The 26,762-nt window shown below is 39.5% G+C and overlaps 1 protein-coding gene across 1 annotated transcript in view; it reads left to right on the top strand.

Annotated features, from left to right (window-relative positions):
- Positions 1-26,762, top strand: part of KIAA1328 (KIAA1328 ortholog) — a gene marked incomplete at its 3' end in the record, with an annotated part of 119,173 nt that overhangs the window by 50,496 nt on the left and 41,915 nt on the right. Inside the window, exon 6 of the mRNA XM_027740285.2 lies at positions 19,576-19,703. Coding sequence (XP_027596086.1) covers positions 19,576-19,703 — 128 coding nt within the window. The remainder of the gene's footprint in view (positions 1-19,575; positions 19,704-26,762) is intronic.

Raw genomic sequence — 26,762 nt, 5'->3', positions numbered from 1 at the left:
GTTCTTTTTTTCTTCTTTTTTTTTTTCTTTCTTCTTCTTTTTTTGTGTCTTTTATTTTTTTTTTCCTTCTTCTTTTTTTTTTCCTTTTTTCCCTTTCCCCGAAATGATGATGCACGAGATGGTAGCTGTGGAAGAGAACAGTCTGGGTGACGTTCCTGAATCCCGTTTTCCAGAGCCGGAGCTGCGTCGCCTCCCTGTGTGGGCACCAGGTGGCAGCATTGGCCAGCGAGTGCGGTGTCCAGGTACCCAGGGACCAAACGATGGCTTTGGGGTTTCTTTTGTTCTCCTCCTTCCTCTCTTTTTCTTTCATTTCTTCATTATACGCAGTAACCAGGAGCTCCACATTTTGACAAACTGCAGGTTTCATCCGTGTTCCTGTAGCGTTAATTTGTGAAAGGGGCTGTGTTTGGTCGCGGTGCAACGTGCTGAGAAATCTTTCTGTGGAGGGAAACCAAAATTTCCTTGCAGGAGGGTGCGTGGTGAGGGGAGACACTGCTTTTTCACTTGACTCAGGAAGGTTCGTTCTTATCCCAAACCACATATATCTCTCCTTCCTCTACCTACTTACAATACAAAATGTCATGTGGAAAAAAAAATTAGTTATAATGTAGCGGCAAAACTGTTGCCTGGAGAGTGTGCCTGCTGAGAGCCAGGCGCAATTTGGAAACAGTAATAAGTTTCCCTTGATAGGATTATTTTCACTCTGCTTTAAGGGGGAGAGAGGATGGAGAAGTGTTTGTTCCTAATGGGAATGCCCTTGAAAGAACAAGTAGACGCAATCAAGGGAAAAATATACATATTGTGCAGTTAAGATTGCAGTTCTTCTACAGACTAGAATAGATTCTAGTTAAATTAGAAAAGAGGTGGATTATGTGCCTAAGTTCAGTGCAGCAGTACCAGCCCTGCAGCAAATGTCAGCATCTCAGCTGTGATGAGTGGTGTGTGGTTTTTGTGGCATGAGATTATTTTAGGGTGGTTACTCAATGGCTTTATTTATGTAGCAGGAAATGTAAGACACTTGTACCAAATGCATACTATCCTTAATGTCCTCAATGCAAAGAAGGTGTTAAGCACCCCCTTTTTTTTTTGTTCTTAAGTTTTTCTGTTTTTCTCCAATCTTGCCTCCTGTTCATAAGAACTCATCAGTTTTTTGGAGGATGAAAATAAAGAAGCATTACCCACACTGGATATTCTGCTCTGGATGTTAAAAGTCGTCCTTTGTTTTTGCTGCCTCCTTTGACAATATCCCAACCCTCCTGCCTTAAGGAAGCAGAATAAAAAACTATTGTCCCTTTGTAGTGGTCTGTAACTAAGTTGGCTGCAAAGTATGAGAAATTCTTTTGATGTCCTAAGTTGTACAGTTATAATTATGGGTGGGGGTTTTTTTGCATGTATAGGGTAGTTGGCGTAGTTGGTTTTGTCCTTTGGAAATATATCGAGACCAAAGTGAAAGGCTTGGAAAATGGTTTAAAAGCCTTGAAATATCAACTTTGCCCTTCAAAAAGGGCCCATGTAGACTTGAAGAGGGATAAAACTGCAGATGGGAATGGTCCCTCTCGAAGTCACTGGAAAAAAAAAGAAAAGAAAAGCAGAGATAAAGTGATTTTTACGTGTTACTTGTTCACAGAGTAAAGTCCCAACACTGTAGCTTTGGCACTGTCAGCATTGCACTGGGCCTCGTGGTAATGAGTACTATAACATTTATCTTTGGTTTTTTTGTGGCTTAGTTTATACCTTCTTTACTTTAAATAATTCCTGATGAGAGAATCCTTGGTAAATCAGGGCTGTATATTCCAAGTTGCCTATTACATTAGTGCGAGTCTGATGTATAATTCAAGCAAATCAGTAATAAAAGATTTAAGCCTTTGTCAGTGAGCTGTAATGACTTTAGCCAAATTTCTAACTAGTTTAGCCAATGATGTGCTGATCTGTCTTGTACCTTCCTAAAATATATGGAAGGTATTTCCCATGAAAAATAAAGTAAGAGGGGTCTCTTCCCTGAGCTTTGAGGAAGGTGGCAGCAGTACAAGTGGAATCTGAAGGAGGTCGTACAGGTTATAGTCCAAAAGAAAGGCTAGATGTGGTTGTCAGACTACTCTGAATTTCTGACATGAGGCACTAGGTGGCCATATACGATCCATTTTAGTCTTGATTAGGTTGATGTACATAAATCTGCTTCTGCTTTGGATACTGTTACAGAAGTGCCAGCCTCCATACATTTCCTCTGCTGTGGTAGTGTGGAGTCTCCTGTACCATTCCTGCCACGCGCCAGACTGGGATGTGCTGCAAACACCTAATTGTGATCACTCCTCCTTTGGGACTGAGGTTTCAGCGGTTTGCCCTAAAAAGCATTTATTCTGTTTCTGCAATGCATTTTCTTTTAATTGTAGTTTGCCCAACTCTTACTTGTTAGATGTGACTGTTTTTAGGGTTCTGTCACTACCTGTGTATATTTCTGCAGGATTTTTAGCTTTTGTGCATTAAAAACAGTGCAAGAGCATATTATCTAATATCAGAGTAAGGCTGACTGACTTAGTGCAGGCTAAATTGAATATTGCTGGCATATAATGGACTTGAAGAATGTGACTTTTTTTTTCCTTGTCATTTTCTTTCAATTTCAATTTCAATACAGGCTACAAGAAACAAAGAATAATTTATAAAACCCTTTTTCAATTAGGGTCAATTTTTGGTCAGTCAGGATGTTCTTTTACGGGTTTTCTTCCGTATTTATGGGTCTGTTGTTTGTGAATCTGTTACCTTGACTCTTGCTAGGAAAGAAAATATTATTATTAGTTCTAAACTCTTACTAGGAGAGAAAAGATTTCTAGTTCTGTGTTTGGGCTCAGAGTCTTCAACAAATGTGTTCATCGTTTTTCAAGGGTGGGGTATTTATGAAGAACTGTGAGGATAATGACATAGTTTAGCTTAAAAAATGTTTGTGGTTTAAATGAGAACATATAAATCCGTTGGATTTGAACGTAATTTGATGAATTTGGTGTCTGGGTTGCATGTTACTTGAGAAAAGCTGCAAGGACAGACATACCATTGACATCAGACAAGCTGGGCAAACATATTAAAAAAAGCCTAAAACCCCAAATACTAACACTTTCCCAGTGCAGCAGTATACAGACTCACCAGTGTCAATGAATATTGTTCTGCTAGTATATTTCTTATTTCATGCTTCATTTTCTCTTCTCCCAGAGCTAGAAGTCATAAAGTGTTTTGCATTATAAGTACTAGGGATATTGTGTAGAGACAGTATTTACCATGTTCTAAGAAACAGAAGGTGCACAGTGAAATCTGAGAAATTGAATAGACAGTTCCACCTCTACCATTTTCCAAGAGAAATTGGTACGAAGTAAACATGTGGGCACTGGGAAGAAACTCTGTTTGTATGTTGATGACTTTTTTTGTTTGTTTCTTTTTTCCCCAGGCACCAGAACTGATAGATGCACTTGCTATAGCCAGGTCTGTCCTGGCTTTGCATATTATTGTTCACAGCAGTTAATGATATTTAGGCCCAGCATAGCTATCAAGAGGCAGGGAAAGGAGAAAATGCAGTGAAATAGTGGCTCAGCTTCTCTCAAATGGGCTTTAATTGAGCTTTTTGTGATGAGAAGCTAATGCTATCTGTTTCCTAGAGATGACTAATTCTGTGTTCCAGTTGTTAACTAAAGAGATAGGACTGTAGTTAGAGACAGCTTGTACCAAAATACGGTAGCAGGCATTTGGTTGTTGATTAAAGGTTTTAAATACATTAGGTTATGCTGGAGGGGGAGGAAGAAAAACACCTATTTTTGTTACAGGCTGTACACTTAGGAGTAACAAATAGGAACACTATGGCTGGAGCTAGACAAATATTTTTAACAGGGCTGTTTCCTGCTTTAGTTCTTGGAACAGGAAGTAAACATCTGTATCAGAGAGGATTTGCTATTACCACTGATAATTGCAATGATTCTCTTCTATGAAAGCTACTTAACTCCAACAGCATATTTAACTACATATTTTAACATATCTGTATGGCGTGCATACAAATAAGGTCTATTTTCAGTAGTATTCTATACCTCATTTCTGCATTGATCAGCTGTAATATATTCCAAGTACTTCTGTATATCATTGAAATGAAAGATTTTACTGCATCTTAAGAATGAACATTTATGCTTCCAGCTTTTTACATTTTTTTGCCAAGGTTTCTTCTATCTGGATACGGTGAGGTGGAGAAAAAGGATAGTCCCAGAGACCAGTGGTGGTCAAAATACCAGCATCTGAAAATGTTGTCTCAGGTTGGTAAGCTTATTCAAGCAGAACAAATGAGAACCAAAAATGCAACTCCCATCGATAAGTCTGCACTTCATGTCTTGCTGAAGCAGGGAACATTAATAGATCTCCTCTGTCTGATTAGTTGTATCTGGAAAAAGTGAGCCTTTCCTGCTGTTGATTTAGAGGTATGTGCCTTAGCAGTGACAAAGGAAATGTGAAGAAGTTGGACATTTAAAAAGGGTTGTAATGTTTATTTGTGAATACCTTGTGCTTAGAGCTGGGGAATTTCTCTTCTCTCAAGAGTAGGAAGTGGCGTATTGTGGCAATAGTGCTCAATTTCTTCTTGAACTACAAGCTGAAAAATATTTAGCTCCTAGAACAGCATTTAAACTTTAGTGTGGGTTTCTTTACCCCTCCATTTTACAAGCTGGCAACTCTGGCAGACTGATAGGCTCAGAGCAGTCACACAAGAGTGAATCTCTCTCAGTGTAGTGTAAATGGAAGTGACTCTGTTAGTGAAAAAGCAAAACACAAGAAAATCTTTGTATCACTTCCTGCATGGTTGAGTCTGTAGTGAGCTTCAGAGGTCTTGCATCTGAGGAAAGTGATGACATGAAGAAAGTGCTCTGTGTGGAAGATCACGTAGAGATCAAGAGAATTGGAAACGAAGTCAGCAAAGTGATATTTCTAAAGAAAGCCTTGTATAAGAGATAAAATAAAAGATAAGTTGGAAACTATGTCTAATATTAAAGGTCTTAGGAACAGAAGGCATGAAGGTGAGAGCTCAAGGAGGAACCAAAAAGGAATGGTTAAGACCATAAATATGTGATCATGACTGTAGCAGGATATGAAGTGAAAGAGAAGCTGGATTTCATAGGACTGAGTGAGGAGTGTATCATGTATTTCTGTGTGAGGTACTGGGCAGAGAAGCATTACCTGACTGACGATATGAGACTACATCCAGCACTTACGAAATCCCAGGGCACATACTTACACTGGGGGCAGTTCTGCTATTACATTTGTCATTTCCCTCAGGGGTGTGTACACAGCCCCTTTGATTTGGCGCTGATTTCAGTAGAGGCTGCCTTTCTAAGTGGAACTTGGCATCATCAGGCCTGCTATAAGCATCAAGCCTCACTAACAGATCTATTTCCAGCTCTTGTAGTTGTGAAGAAGGTGGCTCTTCCTCTCTCAATCAGTATGCTGCTGAGTTGCATGGCCTATGGCTATGCAGACTGAAAAAATATTGAAGAAGTCTGAACTTCAGCATTCATCTTTGAGAGGTGACTAAAACTCCTTGCCTCTGTCTGTCCATTTCAATCTCAGAACTTCCACTGAAAATAAAAACTTGTCCTAAACATAATTCAGAGCCTTATAATAAAACATGTCATGTGGTTAACCTTTAATACAATGTAGCATTTAAAGAATAGTTTGCATCTTTTGCTGGTAAATTACTACATAAATATTTAGATTAGGTGTGAATAGGAATGTGGCATTATTTATGGATCCATATTTCTCTGGCATTTTAGATGCATGGCTGTTTTGCTCCTTAATAAATGCAGACATTAAAAAGAACAAGCACACACACAAAGTGCTAATTTTAAAGCTTTGCAGCTCAGGGGAGAAAAATCTCCCCATGTTTTGTTAGAACTACTTGTCGTCTTCTGTTGCACAGTAGAGAGAAGTCATTTAAGACACTTGAAGTTGCATTAAGCTCCTTTATTTCTGATACTTGTCATGGAATGACATGTCTCACCTGCTAGTGCAGATTGGTAGCAGAGCAACCTGTCAGATCTGAAGATGTTTTGGTGCTGTCTGTTCCTTCTCACTTCAGAGGCAGATGTGTTATGGTACAGTTACTGCTTTAATTTTTGTTCCTATCTTGCTTCAGTTCTTTCTCACCTTAATCCTTGGAAGGGGAAGGCAAGAATATATGAAATGTCTTACTCATGAAAACTGTCAAAGAGGAAAGTGCAGGTTTCTTTTCTTTCTGGTTTAGCTGCAGATCAGACTGTTAGGGAGGCAGACCACAAAGCTACATCACCAATACACGGAGTACAACATTTCAGAAAATGGTCCTGACATAACGGCATTGCAGGCTGTTGTGGAAGCACTCTGAGGTCTCATACACATAGGTTTCCTTATTTCTGCTGCACAGAGTCCTGTGAAGTCCTGTAAATCACTTACCTTGTCTGTATCTCACCTTCTCCTATATTAGATGTGACCTTCCTTGTAGAGTGAACATAGAGGGATGATGAGAGTAAGTCTGTTGATACCTGTAAGCTCTTGAGATACTGCAGCGATGAAACTTTCTGGCTATTAGCACAGGAGTAAGTTTTCATTTGAGATAGAAAAGGTATGGGTGTTTCCTTGATCTGTTGAAATTAAGGAGAGGTACTGAGCAGCTCTGCCACACTGTTGGCTTCTAAATTAATCCTGCACTTCAGAAATTAATTCTTTGGGGACTGTCTCCATGATGTTTATCAATGAGAATATCTGATTGAGTTTTCAGTGCTTTTGTGCCTCGGACTTGGCAGAAGTATCACCTGTAGGATCTCATAATTCTGGTTCACTGAACCATTCACTTAACAGTTTCTTGCCTTCTGTTTTGTACTTCTGGTGTGGGGTCCTTGCAAGGTGTTCACATACACTGATTTTCTATTCCTGCTTGTCAGCAGGACATGGGCAGTCCAATGTAGCTTGGGGTGCAGGATGCCTGATCACCTTTTCATCTGGAAAATGCCCCTGATTTCTCTGAATTTTCTAGGCCCCTACTGTCTAAAAGCTTCTAATGTTCTGTATTTTTCCCCCATTTCCTTGTATTGTCTTTGGTTTGGTGGCTCAGAAGTTTATGGTGACCACGGGAATGTATTTTACAAGAAGGCCTGTTCAGTTCCTGAGTTGACTGAGCTTCTCTAAGCACCTGTGGCCATCCCTGCGTTATTGGCAGTGGCTGTATGCATGGAGTCGTCTCACTGTGATTCTGACTGCATTGCAATAAGTAAAGAATTTGCCAAAGAACTATTTGCTTACTCAAATATTAATCCTGTGAGAGGAGGATATCTGAAAGTATCATTTTCTTGCTGCCAGTAACTGTCTCTATGCAAACTCTTTTCAGCTATTTTTTCTTCTGATGAGCAGTTTTGAGTTTGGATTTAGGAATTCCTGTCTTCAGGAGTAACAGCCCTCCAGCACTGATATCCTCAAGGCTAACACTTAGCAGCGTTTCTCAAAGATGAATGGAGAGCTATAATGGGGGAAAAAAATTCATAGCTATAGAGAAGAGGTTCTCTCTCCTCCCTACCAATACATTAGACCTCCTTGGTTCATACACATCCAGCTGGATATCTGAGTATGCTCCATGTAAGAAGCCAAGAAGACCTCCAGAATGCCACCTATTCTTTAGTGGTAATAAACGTGAGGATGTAGGGATGAGTGTTTTGTCTTGCAGGAGGTAGCAACTTCCAGAGCCTCATGATTGTTTTTACCTGAAGGCATGTAAAATTCCAAACAGACAAAATTAAATGAGAATGGGTCAGTGTCACTCTGGCCTGCCCTGGCAAGACGCATTTTCTGATACAAAATTAATCAGCCGGAGTAAGCGCCTTTATTTCCAAGAACAGTAGAAAAAATCTGATGAGCTGTACATTTGGCTCCTAGAAATTAAGTCTTTGCTATCAGTACTTCTTCCCAGTAGAATCACCAGGTCATTAATTTTCTTTCTCTTCAATAAATATTAACCATTTCATTTGAAAACCATTTTGTTACCATGAGGTACCTTTAGAAAGTAAAGTGTGAGGGAAAGGAAATTTTATAAAATTGCTTTCTAACAGTGTACAAGTGGTAGGAATTCTCTTCAGATGGTTGGGGAAGAGGTGTCTTCATTATACTTAGTTTGTTTTAATATATTTAACTTTAATTAATTGTAGTATGATGAGAACATACAACGTCTGTACTGTGTGAAAGGCCAGGGCTATAATACTGGCAATAGTCACAAGAATGTGGCAATGTTTAAGGGCAGGATGAGCTAGTAATATTTGCCCCATGAAGTCTCACAATGTCCAGAAACCTGTAATTAAAACCGCAGTCGGAATGTTTCTCTGTGTTTGATAACACTGGGTGGATTTTGTTGTTGTCTTTTTAGGAATTTGTTTAGGTGTGTCTGTATAAACTTTAAACATTTGCAGCCTCGGATGGGGAGCAGTTCTTCCACTTGGGGGAACTTAGAAAAGCTTGTAAATACCTGAATCTGTTCAGTTCCTGAATAAATGGATATTCTCTGTCCTGAAATGCTTGCAAGCTCATAACAGTTCTCCTGTTTGTGCAAGAATAATGGCCAACCTGGACTCTACTATATGTAAAAATGTATATTTTTTCTTCCCCTTCATGCAGTACTAAGGTGCATTGTTCTGGTCTGTCCTGGTATACCCATGGACACAAGTTTATGTAATCTGGAAAAGTGTTGTACTGTTCATACCATACAGCTTCCTTTTCTTCACCAGTGATCCAGATCTGAAGATTTTGAAAATGCCTCAGAATCTGAGGAGCTGTGGGTCACTTCACCTAATTCTGTGTCTCCAACTTCCAGGGGGAAAGGATATCATTATTCATTAGGTTGGAAAGGTAGAAGCTTCCTGTCTTATAATATGTGAATGCTCTGATTGTGAGGGAACTGAAGTCAAGAAACGATATCCAGAGTGTTGGCAAAACAGTTCTTTTTTTTTTTTTTTTTTTAAATTTCTCTCAGTTTTAAGCTGCCCTGTTTACCTACCTGTGTCTTTAATTTTGAGCTGTGAGGTTTATTTTTGAGTACTGTTATTGCAAAAAGAGCCTACCACAGGAAGAGCAGCGGAACACACCCTGTTTCAGGCAATACTATTTGAGACCTGAGTGCTGTAAATGATGTAGAAATGTGCATATATTAATGAGGGGTATAATAGGTTTCAGTGAAAGTGGGAGATAAGATGTGTTAATCTTGTATATTAAATAGTCCTACAACAATGAATGTTATAATGAGGCTGCTATTAAATCTTTTCTTCACTGGCGTCAGTTCAGTGAAACCAGTGCTTCTCAGTTTGGCATGTTTAAGATTTCACAAGAAAGGACCAACTTTTGGAGGCCTTTGTCATTTTGAAATACTTAATTAGGCACGTGTACAGCATGTGATGGAAAAGAAGATCTTTTCAACACTCCATCATGGGATACTTTCCTTTTTTGGAGGTTTGGGAACACCTCCTTTAAAATTAGTATTGATGTGCGGGTATGGAGTCTGATTTGACCTCAACTGCCTCTTAGAAAAAGGAGCACTGTGTTTCTCTCATCTACATTGTGCAAACAGATTGTGTTCTAACAAGGTTAGAAAGACTGTCAAAATAGCAACAGTTTTAAATGAAAAAAAATGAAATTACCTAGAACAATCTGTGATTTTTACGTTCTGTGCCGTTCTAGCTATAGCACTGAAGGAAGTTCCTAAGAAGGGCAAGATTTCTTGTCTCAGTGGTGTTTATTTTTTTCTGTTTTCATCCAGCAGCATTTAGAGATTTTCATCTTGCCACTTGCACTCTTTGCCAGTAGTCAGATTAAGATCTGCATGCTCCTCTCTGATTATGTACTAGTTTAAAAGGAGGAAATAAGGAAGTTTAATACTGAAGCCTGATTCTGCCTGTGGAAGATATAGAGAGGTAACCATGTTAGAAAGCAGCAAAGAAAAATTTCCCTTAGCAGCCAGGTTTCCTTTCCAGTAAGGATCCAAATGAGGATTTACTCATTCTGAGGGTGGTGGGAGCTTGGCTAAAGGAGAGACTGCTTTTTTCCATCAGCATTGTTGCTGTTTGAGGGTGGTAAGGAAAAGGTTCAGAGAGACACATTGAATATATAAAATTAGGAGTGATGATTGATTGTTTCCTGCAAGGAAGCAGCAAGACAGACACCACTGTGTATTCTCAGGTGATCCCCATTCTGATAGTAACCAAGGCCAAACCTGATTAGCTTAGTTATAAAGCAAGTTGATGTTTTGTGATCTTACATTCTCATTCCCTGCAAAGCAGACACCTTTTTGATTTACTATGCATGCTCTTTAATTGAGATGGAGATGCTGTAGCTCTGCTCTCAGTAAGTTCAGCTTTTACATTCCATTTCTCTTTTGCCTCTTCATCCCCTTTCCTCCATGCATTTGATTCCAAGCTCACATTTATCCTGTTAAATAACTTCTCTTACAGTGTCTAAACGTGAGAGGCTGAGCCTCCTTTCTCAGATACCTCAATTCCCACCTTATCTCTCCTCGGGCTTCTGCCAGGAGCTCCATTGTCAAATTAGATTAAAGAACATTTCTACTTCAATATCGAGTAGTACTGAGACAACACGTGGCTTTGTGTAAATGGTAATGGAGGCTAGTGTGAAAGTTGGTGGTTTTTTTTAAGTTTTTTTTTTAATTTCTCACAAAGGCCTGCAACTGAAACAAGCGTTTCCAGCGATGGGCATTTTAACGTAAAGCCTGTGCGGGTGGCGGGGAGTGCAATTTGAGGAAGAACGGGAGCAGGGGGATTGCATGGCGGGTTTTCACGTTTCAAAGTGGTGGGTTATATCCCTTCTCTGTGACAAAATCAGCCTGGGGATGTGACGGAGGGTCGGCAATACCCGGAGCGGGCACTGGGTGTCGGCACAGCCCCGCGTTTGCCGCCGCCGGGGACGGTCAGCGCCGCCGCCGGCTCTGCAGATGCACATATGGCACAGTATTATCGTTTTATGGTTACAATTATGAGCAATTTGATAGAAAATGAAAGCTAAATTATGCAGTGTTCCTTTTATTTGTTTAATTTTTGCGCTTCAAATATGTAAAAGGAAAAAAATAGCGCTGTTTTTTTTTTTTTTTTTTTTTTTTTTTTTTTTTTTTTTTTGTGTGTGTGTGTGTGTGTGTGTGTACTAGGATGGTGAGAAGTGCAGTACCTTCCTTTTGGCTCCGTCTTCTCACGCAGCGCAGGTTGAGATTATTTTCTGTCGTACAGGATGAAATGTGTAGAGTTGTTCTCAGGTACTGGGACCGTTTTGCACAGAAACTGTGTGTGGCTGAATCTCCAGGCTCCTGTCTTCCATGAAAAAAAAGCATCCTACGTTTACCGGCGGGTAGACAAATACATAAGTAACATGTTCCTTAGCAGTTTCCAGTGGAAGAGGTTGGGTAGCTGAGCCGTCTAAGCAAATGCCAAGGAAGTCTTTAAATCCTGAAAGTCACTATAGTCGTTGGCAGAGCTCCCCTGAAAGGAGCATGTATATTCTGAACAAACTCTTGCCAGTGAGGAAAATCTTCTGCCATCACAGTTCTTAAGCCAAAAGTAAAAATTTTTATGGCCCATGCCAGGACCAGTATCTTGTTAAAATTATCTGTGGGATCTGTATTTTGTGTATTCAGGTTCCTAGCTTTTCTGTCATCAGATTTTTTGTGTTCATTATTATGAAAATGCATGTTTTTGCCAGTATTTGTAGTGGTATAACTTGTCTTTTGTGTGTTATGTTCTTTCTTCCTTTTCAGTAAAAGAAAGTTGTTAGTGCTGCCAGGCTGCAAAATAAACCTTAGTTTTATTTTTTTTTTCTTTGCTGGTAAGTATCCCTTTCTTTGTATTAATGAAGATAAGGCTGGAGATGTGCTTTCCACTTGGAATAGAAAATGCAAGCTCTGAGATGGTATTTGCATTTATTGATCTAGGCACATTGGCTGGCATATGATGGCGTGTGATATTTTTGTCCTTACCCACCTTTGAACCAGAGAACATGGCAGATAAGCTGTCCAGTTTGATTGGCATATCCTGTGGAAAGGATTTTCAATACATCAGATCAAATCCTGTACCCTAAACTGCTTTTGCATTTTGAAACTGTGATAGAGACTTCTCTTGAGTTCGCATGCTACATTGGGAATTAGTTTTAGGTTTAAAGGCTTTCCTTGCTCTCATCGAATCATACTGGCTATCTTTTTCTTTGGCCAATTTTAGATGCACTATATTTGTGCTGTGCATCTCAATATTTTTGAGAATGTTTAAAGCAAACTTGGGAATTTCATCATCTGGGTGGAACAGAGCATCTTGATAAATGATGTAAAACTCAGACCGTCTATACAAGAAATTAAAAAATTGCAAGTACTAGGAATAAATCATGCTGGTGAAGTTAACCAGTGCTGGTTTCCATTTTAACAGTTGGCCTACAGGTGGTATGGGTGGAGATGGAAAGATGTTTTTTGGAAAGCAACTAATTCAGCTGTTTAGGAAACAGCATTTTTGTTTCTGTTCACACTTGACATCAGTGAGTCCAGAGAATAGATTTGAATTTGATGGTTTTTTACATGTGCTTCCTGAAAGCTCCAAAGGATGGCCCTGGCTTTGTCCCTAACTTTCTCAACTCGTTAGCTTTTCTTTAGGTAGGTAACCATAACTTAACTAATTTGTATGCACCATATACAGTCTCGGCTCACTTCAAAGTGTAATCAAGTCATGAACTAATTACAATACCATATTCCCAAAGAATGTAAATTTAATTTCCCTTCAAACAGAATGGGAATGTATTAAGCAATTCTTTTATATGAGAGCTGTGGCATTCAACAACATAATGCTGATGCTTCAAACAGAAGTGAAGTTCTTAACTTTTGTGGACCTTGTGACCTTTTTCCCTATGCATCCTTCCTTTTTATTCTTGCATCTTGAGTTAATTTACTGACTGGATAACAACATTAAAATATTCAAGTGTAAATTAAAATGTAACTGTTGGGCTTCAGGTTGGAGATCACTCTGTCTTATTGTATGTGACTTGCTTCTTTATAGTGTTTTCAGAAATGTGCTTCCTAAGGCATTTGGATCAGAAGGAAATTGTGTTTTGAATTGAAGGCTCATAAGGTTCAGACCCTCATCAGATGATTTCTTTAATACATTGAAAAGTGAATGTGCAGAAAGTTCCCTACAGGTTCTTGCCATCACACTGTGCCAGAGAGTCCACATAAACTCAGTTATATAAGAACGAGTGAAGTTGTTCATAAAACATTTTATTACCTTCAGTCTTTGCAGCAACTTCAGAGTTTAGATAATAAACCTTCATAGAAGTTACTGGTGTCTACCCTTTCACAGAACAATGATTCACAGAGAGTCAAACTACTTATTTTATTTCTCTTAATTTTAAAGGTAGAAGAAACATGTTAGGGTTGACTTTGATCTGTGCCTGGATAGTCTGATTTCCAAAATGCAGTCCCGTTGTTGTTCTCAGATGAGATGAGATTGTCAAAGTACAGGACTTTGTGTATTAAACAGAAGTTGTATTTTAAAATTAAATGTGGGTCAGCTTCCAGTGAAGTATGTAATTGTTAAATGCTAAAGGAAAGAGCTTAGAATATCTTAGTTTATATTTTAAAGTGTTCCTTTTAGATGTTAATTCATTAATACCAGCAGTTTATTTTTATTCATATGACTTTTCATATGTAAGTAGTTGAAGCTGCATTATTTTAATCCTTTCTTTGGTTAGGAAGAAGAAAGCCTGCAGGTGGAAATCAGAATGACATACATATTGCTTCTTTCCCAAAAGGCATGGTATCTTTCTCCTATTGATATGCAAAATATCAAGGCAGAAAATAAACCCTATTGCCTTATGTGTCAAAATACAGTGAAAAATATATGCTTGGGTGATGCATGGAAAAAATGTGGGTCCACTTCAAACTGAGCACAGTTGTAGTGGAATTTGCCACGAGTCTGTCTGGGCCTTGGGGACTCTGCAGACTCTACAAATTCTGTTCCCTTGTTCTATGAGTGTTTAGATGTAGCTTGATCCTTAGTTGTAGGTACAGGGTTGTAGGTGCTCTGTCTGGAGACCCAGCTACGGGGGTCTTAGCCTTTGCCCGAGTTTGGTGAAATGCTTCCTCACTCTTGCAGCATCCTTTAAGGGCTTTTTTGAGCTACTGAGCAACCGTACAGTGGAATGTTGTAATGGTACATGGTGTCAAGTTGTGGATGCAGTGGTGTGTCTGTTAAACAGATGTGAGCTTGCTGTGATGTTGTTCAAGTTGCCAGGCACAGTCCAGCTGCATTCTAGAAGCGGCATAGTGTTTGGCATAGATGCCAAAAAGAAAAGAAAGAAAAAACAATGCCAAAACCTCACAAAAACATCAAAGCAAGGTCAGTTAGGTTAGGGATGAGGTGCCTGATGGATGCTGTGCTGCTGTGACTGTGCACAGTAGCTTGAACAGGTCTGGCTTATACCTGCCTTGTTGGAGGGTAGGCAGGCAAGCTCAGGTCTGCCTGCAACTTATTCTGAGAAGAATTTTCTTTGGAGAGCAAAGACCTCTCTTTCAGTGCTTAGCCCAGCTTCACAGTCAACACTCTGTCAGTGGCACTTCCTCAGCATTTCCTTCCCTGTCTAGTTTTTTCATAGCATTTATCTTGAAGGGACCACCTGAGACAGTGAAGGGAGTTCAGTCTTTGCTGAAACTGCCAACATGGTGATAACTAGTCTGTTTTCCGGATACATGTCCCTAAGCAGGAATTTAAAAAAAACCTGTGTTTTGTGGCTACCGGGGTCACGATTGCAGATGTCAAAAAGCTTTCCATGTGCTGAAATCATACCACTGAAAGTTTCTTGTCTCTCTGCCACAAAGTGTAAGTTATGGCTGTCTTATTTAAATTTAAATCTAACTTGTGTTTGACTTTTTCCTTTCTTTGCTTGCTTTATTCATCTTTGCATATCTCTGTAAGAGCTCTGAGTCTCTAGAGAATCTTCCTTTGGATATGGGGGCTGATGGGGCTGCAGCATCTTGTGGCTGAAGATGGAGATTCAGCTCTTGTGTTCTGTTCTGACCATGGATCAGAGTATGCAGCCCTGAGTGAAAGGACAGTCCAAGCTGGAGCTAAAGTCAGGGACTACAGGAATGAGTCATCCCCTGGGCATCTTTCTTGATGCGTGGGAAGTCTATTAGGGCTTGTCTGCATGGGTGAGCGCAGGCAAACTTGTACTCTAAACTAATCAGGTGCAAGATGAATCTGGTCTTTGCTGCTGTGCCTGAGCTGTGCTAACTTACCCTACAGCTGCAAGACGCGTGTCCTGGAGCTGGCGTATGGAGTGTGGGGCTGCTGGGCTGCACCCGTGTGCTCAGACATGCCCAAAGACACCTTGTGCCACGCTTTGCCTCTCTGTAATTAGAGCTTCTGCTTGTCCCAAAAATGCTTGTGACAAGCCACTGAGGAAAGAGTCACTAGGTGAGGAGTTCTCACGAACACTCTGATGATACAGAAGGGCCTTTGTTATTAGATTGATTGCTAAAAAATCTCATTAGCTGTGTTCTTTTCCCTTGCTAATAGCTTCTAGAAAACCTTTTTCTAGCCTTAGATTCCTGTGATTGGAGGATGCTTCAAATTTAATTCTATTTTTTTAAATAAAGGGAGGTAAAACGAAACATTTCTTTGTAATGATACAGGGCAAAAAAAATAATTTTTTTTCTAAAGAGAAGGTTCTCTACGTTCTGGTTTGTTTTTGTTTTTTTTTTTCCTCTTACAGTAAGTGATTTAAGAAAAATGGACCTTCAGCAAATAGCTCTCGTGGAGTAGACTGGTGTTGGCTTAATTTGGAAACCTTGACTGTAGCTGAAGAGACCACTCACTGTTTAAACTGCTGTAGTGTGAACACATGCTCTAAACCAAAACACTTCAGATTTTAAGCTGGCCTTCACTTGTAGTCAAAGTGGCAGTGGAAACAGTGTACCAGGAACAGTGCAGGAGGTCAGTGGGCACAGTAGAGGTTGGTCCTTCCACCCCCAGTTTCTGGGAACAAGGAACTGCAGCTGCTTGTCCTCCTTCAGCTTGTGAGAGGCTAAAAGTATTTCAGCAAGGAGTAAGCTGTGACTAGTTGATGTAGTCATAGACTAGACTTAAAAGCCTGAGGCTTGAGAGTGGAACTGAAGGAAGAGTAGGGTTGAAACTTTGCAGGGTGGATAAACACTACCAGACAGGTGGCTGCTGCTGGGAGAGGTGTCCTTTGCTCCCAGCTGCCTGTTCCCCCTGCTCATCTTGTGCAGGCTCTTGTGCCTGGTGGCCCCTTTGCCTCAGTGGGTCAGTCTCACTCCACTGCGTCCTGGAGTGAGAGGTGTGGGGTCTGCAGAGCTGGTGGGGACAGAGGGAGTGAGCAGGAGAGTGTCTTTGGCAGCGGTTGAGCATTAGGTTGACTGTGCCTTCTTGTGAAGCTTTGCCCCTGAGAGAAAGTTCTCTGTTCCTTGCTGAACCCCCTGGACACCATCAGCGTGTCACTGCTGCATGCTGGCAGTCCCCTTTCTCAGAGCCAGTTCTCTCTCCACTGAGGCTATTATCTCTTAAGAGCCATAAATGAACTCTGAATTCTTTGACTTACGTTCAGTGATGAAATTAACTAATTTATTATTTAAAATGTATAGTCCTTGCAGTATGACGTGCAAATTTGGCTGTTGAAATCTTAACCTTTGCGCTTCTGATTTTGATTTTTTTTTTTGTTTTGTTTCTCCCTTTCCAAGTACAACCTTAATACTGTACTAACAAACTGCGTAAAATGTATTACTGTGATACATTCCAGTGCATATTTCTTGGACATAAAACTACTGTTCAGTGAAATGCCAAGTACTGCTTCTCTCAGGTAACTAACATCTTGCAAATCCAATATTTGTGCTCCTGAACACATGAAGAAATACCTAATGTGTGCATTTAGGCATATTACTTTTTCTGTGGAAGGCAAATCTGTAGGACTTGTCCTATGCAGTTTTTTCAACCTTGCAACTTTTTATTTTTAAAAGCAGGTTATGAAATTATTTATCATTACGTATCTGTTTGTCTAGAGACTGTATTGCCTGAGTAGATGTGTGCCCTTGTTGTATCTGAATGACTTAAATATTTTTGTGGCAGTGTTGTATATTGCCTGGCTAATTTGCAGGAGAAGAAAAAGAGATCATCTTGCTGCTTTTAGCAAAAATTCAACAGAATGGAAGAGTAAGATCTAATATTAAGGCTTTTTTTTTTTCTTCTTAAGAACATATTCTGCAGTAAATGTACCAGCACATTTTTGAGAATTACCATATTTTCAGCTATTCTGTATGCATCTTAAACAAATGAACTTCTTTTTTTCATATTTGAAGCTTCATGTTTACTTACTTAGTAAGCAAAGCAGGGCTTTAAACTCTTAGACTATGGTGGCTGTAACAATACTTTGCTTAATGTAGAGTGATTGTATGAATGAACAAAGTTTTAATCTTCTAATACAGAGAGTTTTAACTGTTGCTGACCGAATCTTACAAGAATTTTAGGGCCATCTTGGCTGCCATTCAAGCTTGTGTGAGCTGTTGCCCTTCCCACTCATAATCGTGTAACTGACCCTTGGACAATCAGGGTTTGCTTGCATACTTTCCTGATGTTAATTTTGCGTGTTGAGTTTGAAACTATTTTAAATAAATTTGGTCACTACACACAAAAGGTGGTGGCATCATGTGCACAGTGAGTGCTCTGCAGTCTGTAAAACACAATTTGGGCATCTTTTTAATGGTGCACTTGCCTAGGAGTGAGGGGGAGCTTGCCTGGCTTTCCAGCAAGACTGATATTGACACTGTGGCAAGAGTGAGGGTAGGTGTATGGCCATCAGTTGTGTGCCCCAAGGCTGTTTAGGTGCTCATTCCTTGTGCCAGCAGGATGCTAGCTGGAGGGAGGAGAGGGTAAAATCTGTTTTGTGGGGAAGGGGTTGCTGGAAGCAAAGTGAATTAAGAGGGCTGTAAAAAATTGATAAAGATAGGACTGTCTGTTTTTATATTCTGCCACATAACATGGGTTTAAATGAATTTCCCTATAATTTGTCTTCAAATACCAACATTTAACTCTTAGGCTGTATAAATGAACTGGCTTTTTCTAGAGTAAAATTCATGCCCTGCGTCCAGGCTAATATGTTCACCTACTATAAACATTACTGCCTATGGTTACAACTGGAATAAAAAATTCCTTTTATATACATCATAGCTGGCAGAGACTCCTGAGACCACCACAAATCACTTCAGCCTTTTGGTGCTCTCTGACGAAATGAACTGAAATGTAAAACAGCTCAGGCTTCAGGCAGGCTGGCTCTGGAAAGCAATTAGCTTGTTAAGACCGTTGTTTGTACCCTCCCATATTTCCAGGTGCTGAGCAAAGGTGTTAGAAGAGCTCTCCTGATTGATTTCAGCATTGGGGTTTATTAACCTTCCATTTCTTCCAAAAATGTTTTGCCTATTCTCTCAGTAGCCTTTTATTTAAAGGAAAGAAAACCAACCAAACAACAACAACAAAAAAAGCCCTGGCAAGGCCACCCTTCCTGCGAAAGAACAAGAAGAAGGGAAAAATCCCCCCACAAAACCAAACAAAAAAAAAAGAAACCCTCAGGGTCATAACAGGGAATAACAAAGCAGTGAGTTATTTATGCAGCCATGATTGGCAAAAATGATTGCAACATGAATTTGCCCAGAAGCAATGATTAGATCATAAAAGTGTTAAGGAAATCTGTAACTCAACACCGTTTTATAGATTGAAGAAGTTTTTGTTCCCTACCTTAATTGCAGTGACTTGTTATTAAAGTATTTATTCAGAGTAATCTCTTTGGACAGCGAGCCCTTATCCCATCTGCATGCATAATTAAAAGTGAGGGGGGAGAGAGGGGAGCATAAATGGTTTACCATGCTACATGAGCAAGGGAGGGAATTACACAATGACAGGTGAAGAGCAGATTTATCTCCTGTTGGAATTTCAATGCTGCAAGCAAGGCAGGACACTGTTGCTAATATCCTTGCAAACACCACAGTTGCTGCTTCTCTAGATTACTGTCCAAAAATTATTACTGGTCTCTGAAAGGCCTGTAGCGCTGCATCTGTGGCTGTGGGGTTTTGAGCCATTGGTGCTCAAGCAAAGAGATTGGATTTGGATATGTGGGCTTGTGAATCCATGTCTGTGCTTAAAAGCGGACTATTTACTTACTTGGCTGGGTATTTATTTATTTATAAATAAACATTGGTAATGTCTGGCTCTGCTGAATAAGAATCAGTATTGTGGTTGTTCCAACTGAAACAATGTCATCACCTGCCTCCTGCTGCTGGTGCAATTCTTCTTTTTCCACTCTCTGAGTAGAAAGAAGGGTGTACTTGAACATTCATCTCTAGGCAGATTTATCATCATTAGGCAGTACTCAAACACACAGTATCTGTTTTTAAATTGAACTGTTATGGATCTAAATCAGATTTACACAAAGTAAGTTGGTATATATTTGACTCTAACTATTCACTAAAGAGTGTTTTTCCCTTAACTTCTGATGTCTCACCTCTGCAGCAGCAGTACAGAGAATGCCAAGAACTTTTGAGCCTTTATCAGAAGTACCTAGCTGAGCAGCAGGAAAAACTATCACACTCCCTTTCTGAACTCAGTGCTGCCAAGGAAAAGGAGCAGAAGGTAAGCTCTTTTTTCCCATCTCCTTTTTTTTCAAATGACATATTCATAACTTCTTTTCTCTTTTATTAGAACCGTAACTTTAAGTGTATTGTCTTGCATCATAAAGTGTTGAATACTGTTTTGTGATTGGTTTCCCATGAGTCCTTCCCTTAATAAATGGATTGCAGGAAAGCAAACAAAAAAACCCCACAAGTTTTGGGTCAATAAAATGGGTGAAGTTAATTGACCATGTTGTACTGGAGTAGGAATCACAGGAACACATACCTTTGCCAAGGAAAAAGTTAAAATGCTCTTCTCTTTTCTGTTCTGTTTCTTAAACAGGAAAATATTTGCGGTCGCTCTAGATATAGCCTTTCACATTTTCACTGTGGCTTTTCATGATTGAAAATACATTACAGATGATGTATTTGGTCAATAAGAGCTTTCTCAAGTCTGTAAAGCAGCTCATCTGATTTGAGCTGTTTATAGAAGACCTATAGTTATATATGCAGTTAAAACCAGAAAATGTTGACTACAGGTACGTGTTAAATTAAGTGGTAAAGTGTTTCTCAGATGTATGTGCCCAAAGCCTTGAAAACATGGTTGCTTGAGATTTTTTTCTGGTAGCTAGGTACTTGATTTGCATCCCTTCTGATAGCAGATTATACCTTGGAATTGAAGACTGCTTATGTGAAAGTGCTGTACCTGATGTTTTTTCCTGCCGTTCCCTTTCAGTAGCTTCCATCTGCAGATCTCCAGAAGCCATCCTACCTAAGACCATGCCTTTTTGTATAGGTTATGCCCTTGATCTTTTCTTTTGCTGGAACAGTCTTAAAGGCTTATTTTTAATAGGGCTAGAAGTAAAGTCATCAGCACAGTGTATCCAGAAGGAGGCCTGATTCTGGTGTCTCAGTGGCTCCCTGCTATGAGAATTACACAGACACATCCTGCTTCTGAAGAGCCTGTGCAGGAAGGAGTCTTCTGATTTTGTTCAGGAAGCAGGTAGCAATACTCTGACTTCATCAGCATCAGGAATTGTTTTTTGATGATGGGTTTTTATTTGTAAAATACATTGTTGGACATGGAGCTGTTTGTCAGGCTTTTAACCTTTATAAACATTTCACTTCCATTCTTTTGTATTATTGCCTGCCATCCATTTTGTGATGGCAGACAAGAAACAAGAATCTTCAAAACAAGAATCATTTTCACTGAGAATGGATGATGTCTGTGTTGTGGCTTGTGGTATGCAGCTTGCTGTGGATCTCCATGGAAAACAGTCCGGAGGAGCCTGTGTAGTCCAACAGCACTGTGGCAGCTGTGTTAGGGGTGATACCAATACTTCTCTCGGGTTTTGCCCTGCATAACAGTTCATCTCTGTCCTTTTGACTTCAAACACACTTATCCTGTACTAGGTTAGCCCCTAGAATAGAGATGTCTGGTGTCACCACATCTACATCACTGAAGCATGGAAGCAGATAATAGGAAACATTCATCCCAGGGACTGTCAAATCAGCGTCTGGTGGTTCAGCAGTCCACGTTCATCTCCTCTTGTATGACTGTCTTCCTAATCACTCAATCCATGTATATACAGAGACTTCTTCAAAGTTGTTTTCTGGTTTCATGTGCAAAGTTCTATCAAGCTTATCTTTGATCCAGTTATTTCTTTTCTCTATACTTACAGGTGCTTTTGTCCACAAATGCAAATTCAGATATTATATCGAGGTTGACATTTCATTTATTGTTACATACTCTAGAGCTCCAGCCTAATAGGTCTGAAATTACCCTAGTCCTCTTGCCCTGTGCAAAGCTTTGTAGGCATAGATAAAAACCTGTCAAAGCATGCTTCAACTGTTTTTTTTCTTATAGCTTCCAAAATATTTCTGATGTTTCTAGTCTTCCTCTTCAGTTTTCTCTTTCTTTGCATTTGGCTTTATAAATTGTTACCATTTTTTTTTCCTCAGACAAACCCTTTGTGCTGTGTTTCTCCTCACAGCTCAGAAACTGTGGAGAGATTTGCAGGGCTGCCTCACCCTAACACACCTGTTCATGTGATAGCTTTCCAAACCCAGGAAAGGTCATTGGGCTGCTTCTTGTTGGACTTTTGTGTCATTGTCACATACCTCTTGTCTTAATACCTAAACTGTGAGTGTCGTGATAGGTCTCTCTTAGTTCTGTTTGAGTATTGTCTTAACACAGTAGTTTAGTCAGGCATTCTGCTGTCTGCCTCAATGGGGACTCCCACATGGGAACACAACAGAGAGGGATTTTTGAGAGGAAAGAATTGGAAGGGGACTGACCCGGAATAGTTTCCTCCTGCTTCAAGTGCTGCCGACTCCAGCTCTTTCTGCCCCATTGAAGCTTTTATGCTCTCCCTTTCTGTTTTGAGCTGGACTTTGACAAAAGCCATCTTGTTTAAATATTGGGCTAAAGAAAGTGTTCCTCAGTTTTGTTTGAATCCAGATCAATTTGGAATCTTTTGCCTATTGCTTGTTTTTGGGTGACCTAAGGAAGTCCTGGATATGTCTGAATTTAAATCAGGATATACTATCTTGCCACATAGTTTTCTCTTCATAGGACTGTCTAGGAGAGATAATCAGTGTTTCCTATTTCAAGACACTGCTGATCTTACCAGGGTATCTGTGTTTTGATGTACAATGTTCCAATTTTCCTGTGTCTTGCAGAAACATGGTACTACACAGTTGTACTCTGCGCTGATGCCCTTCTTTGTTCTGTCTGTTCTCAGCTGTTCTTTCTTCCTTTTGTTAATTTTCCCTTCTTTTTCCTACTTGTTTATTTGGAGTAATTTCTAGTGCTACCCTTAAATCTTAACATCTCCTGCTTCTGTTTTTTGCCTGCCTGTCTGCCTCATTCTTAAGCACCATAACGCTGACCATGAGTTGTCACTTTCCTCTGGGCACAGATTTGAAAGCATCTCCTCTGAGTGCTTACATGCAGGGTTTTCTGTTAGAATAGGGCAATTAACAGGTCAAGAGAACCGCAGAGTTACCAAACATGGATGGCATTGTTGCAAAAAGTGGTGGACTTGTATGGGAGGCAAAGGACTGCAGTGGCTGCGTGCCTGTGGCTGGTTTGTAGCTATACTGAACTAATGCAGATACTTTGGTGTTAACTTTTATTTTTGTCTCTTTTAGTATCACCTAATGATAGCAGTAATTCTGAAGCCATGTTTTCCTCTTACCTAATACTACTTCTTTATAACAAAAGTCAGCTCTCAAAATGTAAAGAAGCATCCTGGTAGTAGTGAAATAAAATTGCTGGGAAGATGGTGGTAAGATGATTTAAGTCAGAACTCTTGTGGAGTCAATAATCAGTAACTGGAACATAGAGCTTCCTTTTTTTGTGAGATAAAGTTAATTCCATTTGAAAAGATACTTAAGGTGACATGAATTGAATTATTCAAACTGGCCTTCTCAGCATTAACTCTAGGTTAATATCTCATGATACCTCTGGTTTCATTATAGGAGTTTTAAGTACATAACTTTTTATAATAAATTCAATACCTAGAAGCCGAACTGAAATTGGTTTACCTTCTACCAACCCATAAAAAGAAGCATTAATTGTAAAGTGAATATTAAAGTGGTCACTAAAGTTGACTCAGACAGATTCAGAGAGATAGCACTTGTATAAAGGAAGAACTCTACTGAAAAATAGGCTTCTGCCTTGATGTTAATAGAAAATACCATTCATATTAAAATGTAGTTAAACCTTTTCTATCAAAAATTATTTTTGGATGTTCTCTCTGCAGCTCCCAAATGTTCAGTCTTTACCATTTTCAGAAGCTTTACACAGACATGTTAAGAAAATTGCCCTTGTTCTAGGTAATCAGATCTGACCTACTTTATATACTTGCTGCTTCACTGCCATCTCAAACAGTGGCAAGAATCCAGTTTGCTTTGGCATATCTCTGGCAGATGAATCTGTAGATGTTCTGCAGTGTAGGGTAGGACTTGAGGCACAGAAGTTGGACAGGCAGCTGAGTTTCTGCAGAACTGACGTTCTTGAGCTGTGTCACCTTAAAGAAAGATAATACCTGTAATCTCGACACTGCTTATTAATGTTAATCTTGGAATTACAAGTACAGCTGGGAGCTTTTGTTTCTTTTTTGTGAAAGATTACCAACACATCTGCTAATTTCCTTGGTGCACAAAGATTCTTGTTGCGTGTGCGTGTGAAGCTTCTGTTCTTCTTCCCCGTGTAGAAAAAGTGGATGGATATAGGGTGGGATTATAGACAGAAAGGAATATCAAGAATTTATTTTCCATGGTGTATCATCTCCCCTCTTCCTGTGTATTATATCGTTTGCCTCCTGTCTGGGGTCTGCCAGTGGCCCTCATCAGGAATAAGGTACTGTTCTGTGCTAAGCACCAGTGCAAACATCCTGAAGGACCTGGTCTGCTTTGAGCGTATCATAAAATCAAAAAAATTGACTTTTTGGGAGGCTAGGTTTTTTTCACTTTTTTCCTAATTTCACTATTTCTCTTAAATCACTTCTTCATCTTAAAAATTGTTGAATGCAGTTGTGTCATTTCACAATAAAGTCCAAAGGAAGCCTTTTTTTTGCAAGGACTACAAAGCCTTTCTTCCTTTTTGTGTCAGCGACTAAGATTCTTTTCTGTATCATTGTCTTTTTTTTTTTGGCTTAATAAGGCTGATTACATATTAAATCTTCAAACACTGATTATTTGAGTATTTTTTTTCCCTTTGGACAAGATACTGAAACATGTCAATTGTTGGAAGCCTTTCCTTTGTGATTGTCACCAAACTTTTCAATTTTTATTTTTTTTTCCAGCACAGGTCACCTTTAAACACATTCTTAGCTTGCTTAAAGAAAACAAAATCCCACATATGCAAAAGGTTTTGAATGCTATAAGGTAAACCTGCATGATAGAATTGACTTTGTCTGTTTACCCAGCTGTACGGGAACAATGGATGAGCCCATCTGAAAGATACTTGAGAACTGGGATAATAAATAAAGAACTAATTTGACTAGGGACCCAAGGGTATTGGAATAATTTTACTAGACCAGACAGAGACAGTTTTAGCATGAGTAACTATCGGGAATAGTCTTGCCTTACCTGTGTTACTTTCTGCAAATCCTCTGATCTCTCTCTGTGCCTCTCTTATCTGTAAAAATGAGATAATGTTTTTGTCCTCATTCTTTCTGTTTTTTACTCAAAATGTCACGTTTTGGGTGCTTCTTCAAGTGCGTTCAAAGTGATTAGCAGTGATATTTCAAATACAGGGTGGTCTGGAATAGAGTACCTTGTAATAGCATAAAGAAAAATAATGTTTTTTTCCTTTCACCTCTAAGTTACTAGGTTAATTTACCTGTTACATAGTTAATTTACCTGTCTTTTCTAAAAAAATGCTAACACCGAAGAGCGACACAAATGGATAAAAATATCTAAGTGAAAAGGAAACATCAGTATTGAAATATCTCTGTATTGCTAGCATTCCCAATAGAGTTTCACCTGCACTCAGTCCCCTGGAATGTGTGCCACAATAGAACCATTCTTGCCCAGTCTGCTTGCTGGGTGTGAATGAAGCTGTATTCCTGGAGATAAGCACTTCACTCCTGAGCTCACTCACCACTTAACTGAGATCTGTGCCACTTGACCGTCTCTTTGTTCTACAGTCTTTAATCAGCCTTGTTTCTAGTCTTTTTAAGATATTTTGATTTTCCTTTTCTTTTCTTTGAAGATGCCTCTTTTCGTTTCATGCACTTTGCTTTAGAAACTGTCCCTCCTGTGGAAATCTTTTCCTTGGGTGAACACTCATCTCTGATGTTTGTTTTGCTGTTGGATGATAAATCTGGAAAGAAGACAGTACCTTCCCTTCCATTCTCCAAGAGCAAAATATCCTCTTGGCTTTGTAGGCTTCTGATGTACTGTTACTCCTGTGAAACGATATCTCTGGATTTATATGAGAATTTAAGAAATTTGTAGGAGGACTGCCTGCTATAAGAGAAGCACTTAGATCTGATGTTGCGGTTTCTCCCCTGTAATGCTGGGACAGTGCATTGTGGCCATACTGACCAGCATCTGCTCCCTTTGAAGTGGGAGTGAGGCTTTCTTCTGTGGAATCAGGGCTGCATATGCTCTCAAAGGTTTTGTATTATGCTCCAGGCCTTGAGGAAGAAAACTTCTGTTCTATCCTTCACTGTTTACTCCTAGTAATTAGGAGTGTAAGCGTCCCAGCTGTCTATCCATATACTGGCACTTTTGTTGTACATTTGACCTGTGCACATGCCCTTTGGTTCTGCAATATTTGGCCTTTTTCAAAAGTTGAGACACTTGAAAAGCAGTCTCTCATGTACTTATAACCTCCTTGACTCACCAGTTCCTGGTTCCTGGAATTCTCTGATTTCCTCTAAATGTGGCATGTCCTGTATGTTGCGATTAAGGTTACATTCCTGAAGTTCCTGACTTTTTGAAAACCAGTACCGGCGACTTTCAAAACCCAATTTAACAAGGACCTTAAGTAATTTTAAAGGTGACCTTGTTTTGGTGAGGTTTAGGCCAGACAACTAGCAGACTTCCTTCCAACCTGAACTTTTCTGTGATTCTACTCTGTATTTTCTCTTCACTAGCCCTTCAGAAAGGGTGATCATCCTGTGAGAATATGTAAAATAAGAGTGAAAATGCTTCTGGGCCAGTAGCAATAGTTCATCAACTGGACTCTTATTTCTTAAAGTGGAAATGATTAGACTTGCTGTTTCTTGCTGTTGAAATGAATAAAGTCTGCAGGCTGATCTGGTACTTCATAATGTAAATACCTTTATTCATCACTAGATTACAGATAGTGTGATATATAAGTGATTACTATATTGAAAGATAAATTGCTTGCCATCTCTTGCCAGCAAAGCACACATTTCTGTGTGTTGATCAGGTTGTTTAATTAGAAGTGTCTTTATTTAATGAAAGCCAGGTGATTATCAGTTCAGGGCACTATAGGTTGGTCTTTGTACGGCAGAAAGATTTTTCATGAGAGCCAAGGGTGTAATTTTCTTTCAGCTAAGAAGGTGGGAATTTGTTATCTGTCTGTACCAGGATGATTGCC

This window comes from Pipra filicauda, unplaced genomic scaffold, assembly GCF_003945595.2.
Source record: "Pipra filicauda isolate LSUMZ 115617 unplaced genomic scaffold, ASM394559v2 scaffold278_size1010298_pilon, whole genome shotgun sequence".
NCBI lineage: Eukaryota > Metazoa > Chordata > Aves > Passeriformes > Pipridae > Pipra > Pipra filicauda.
The sequence above is the reverse complement of the archived record's forward strand: the minus strand, read 5'-3'. Positions and strand labels throughout refer to the sequence as shown.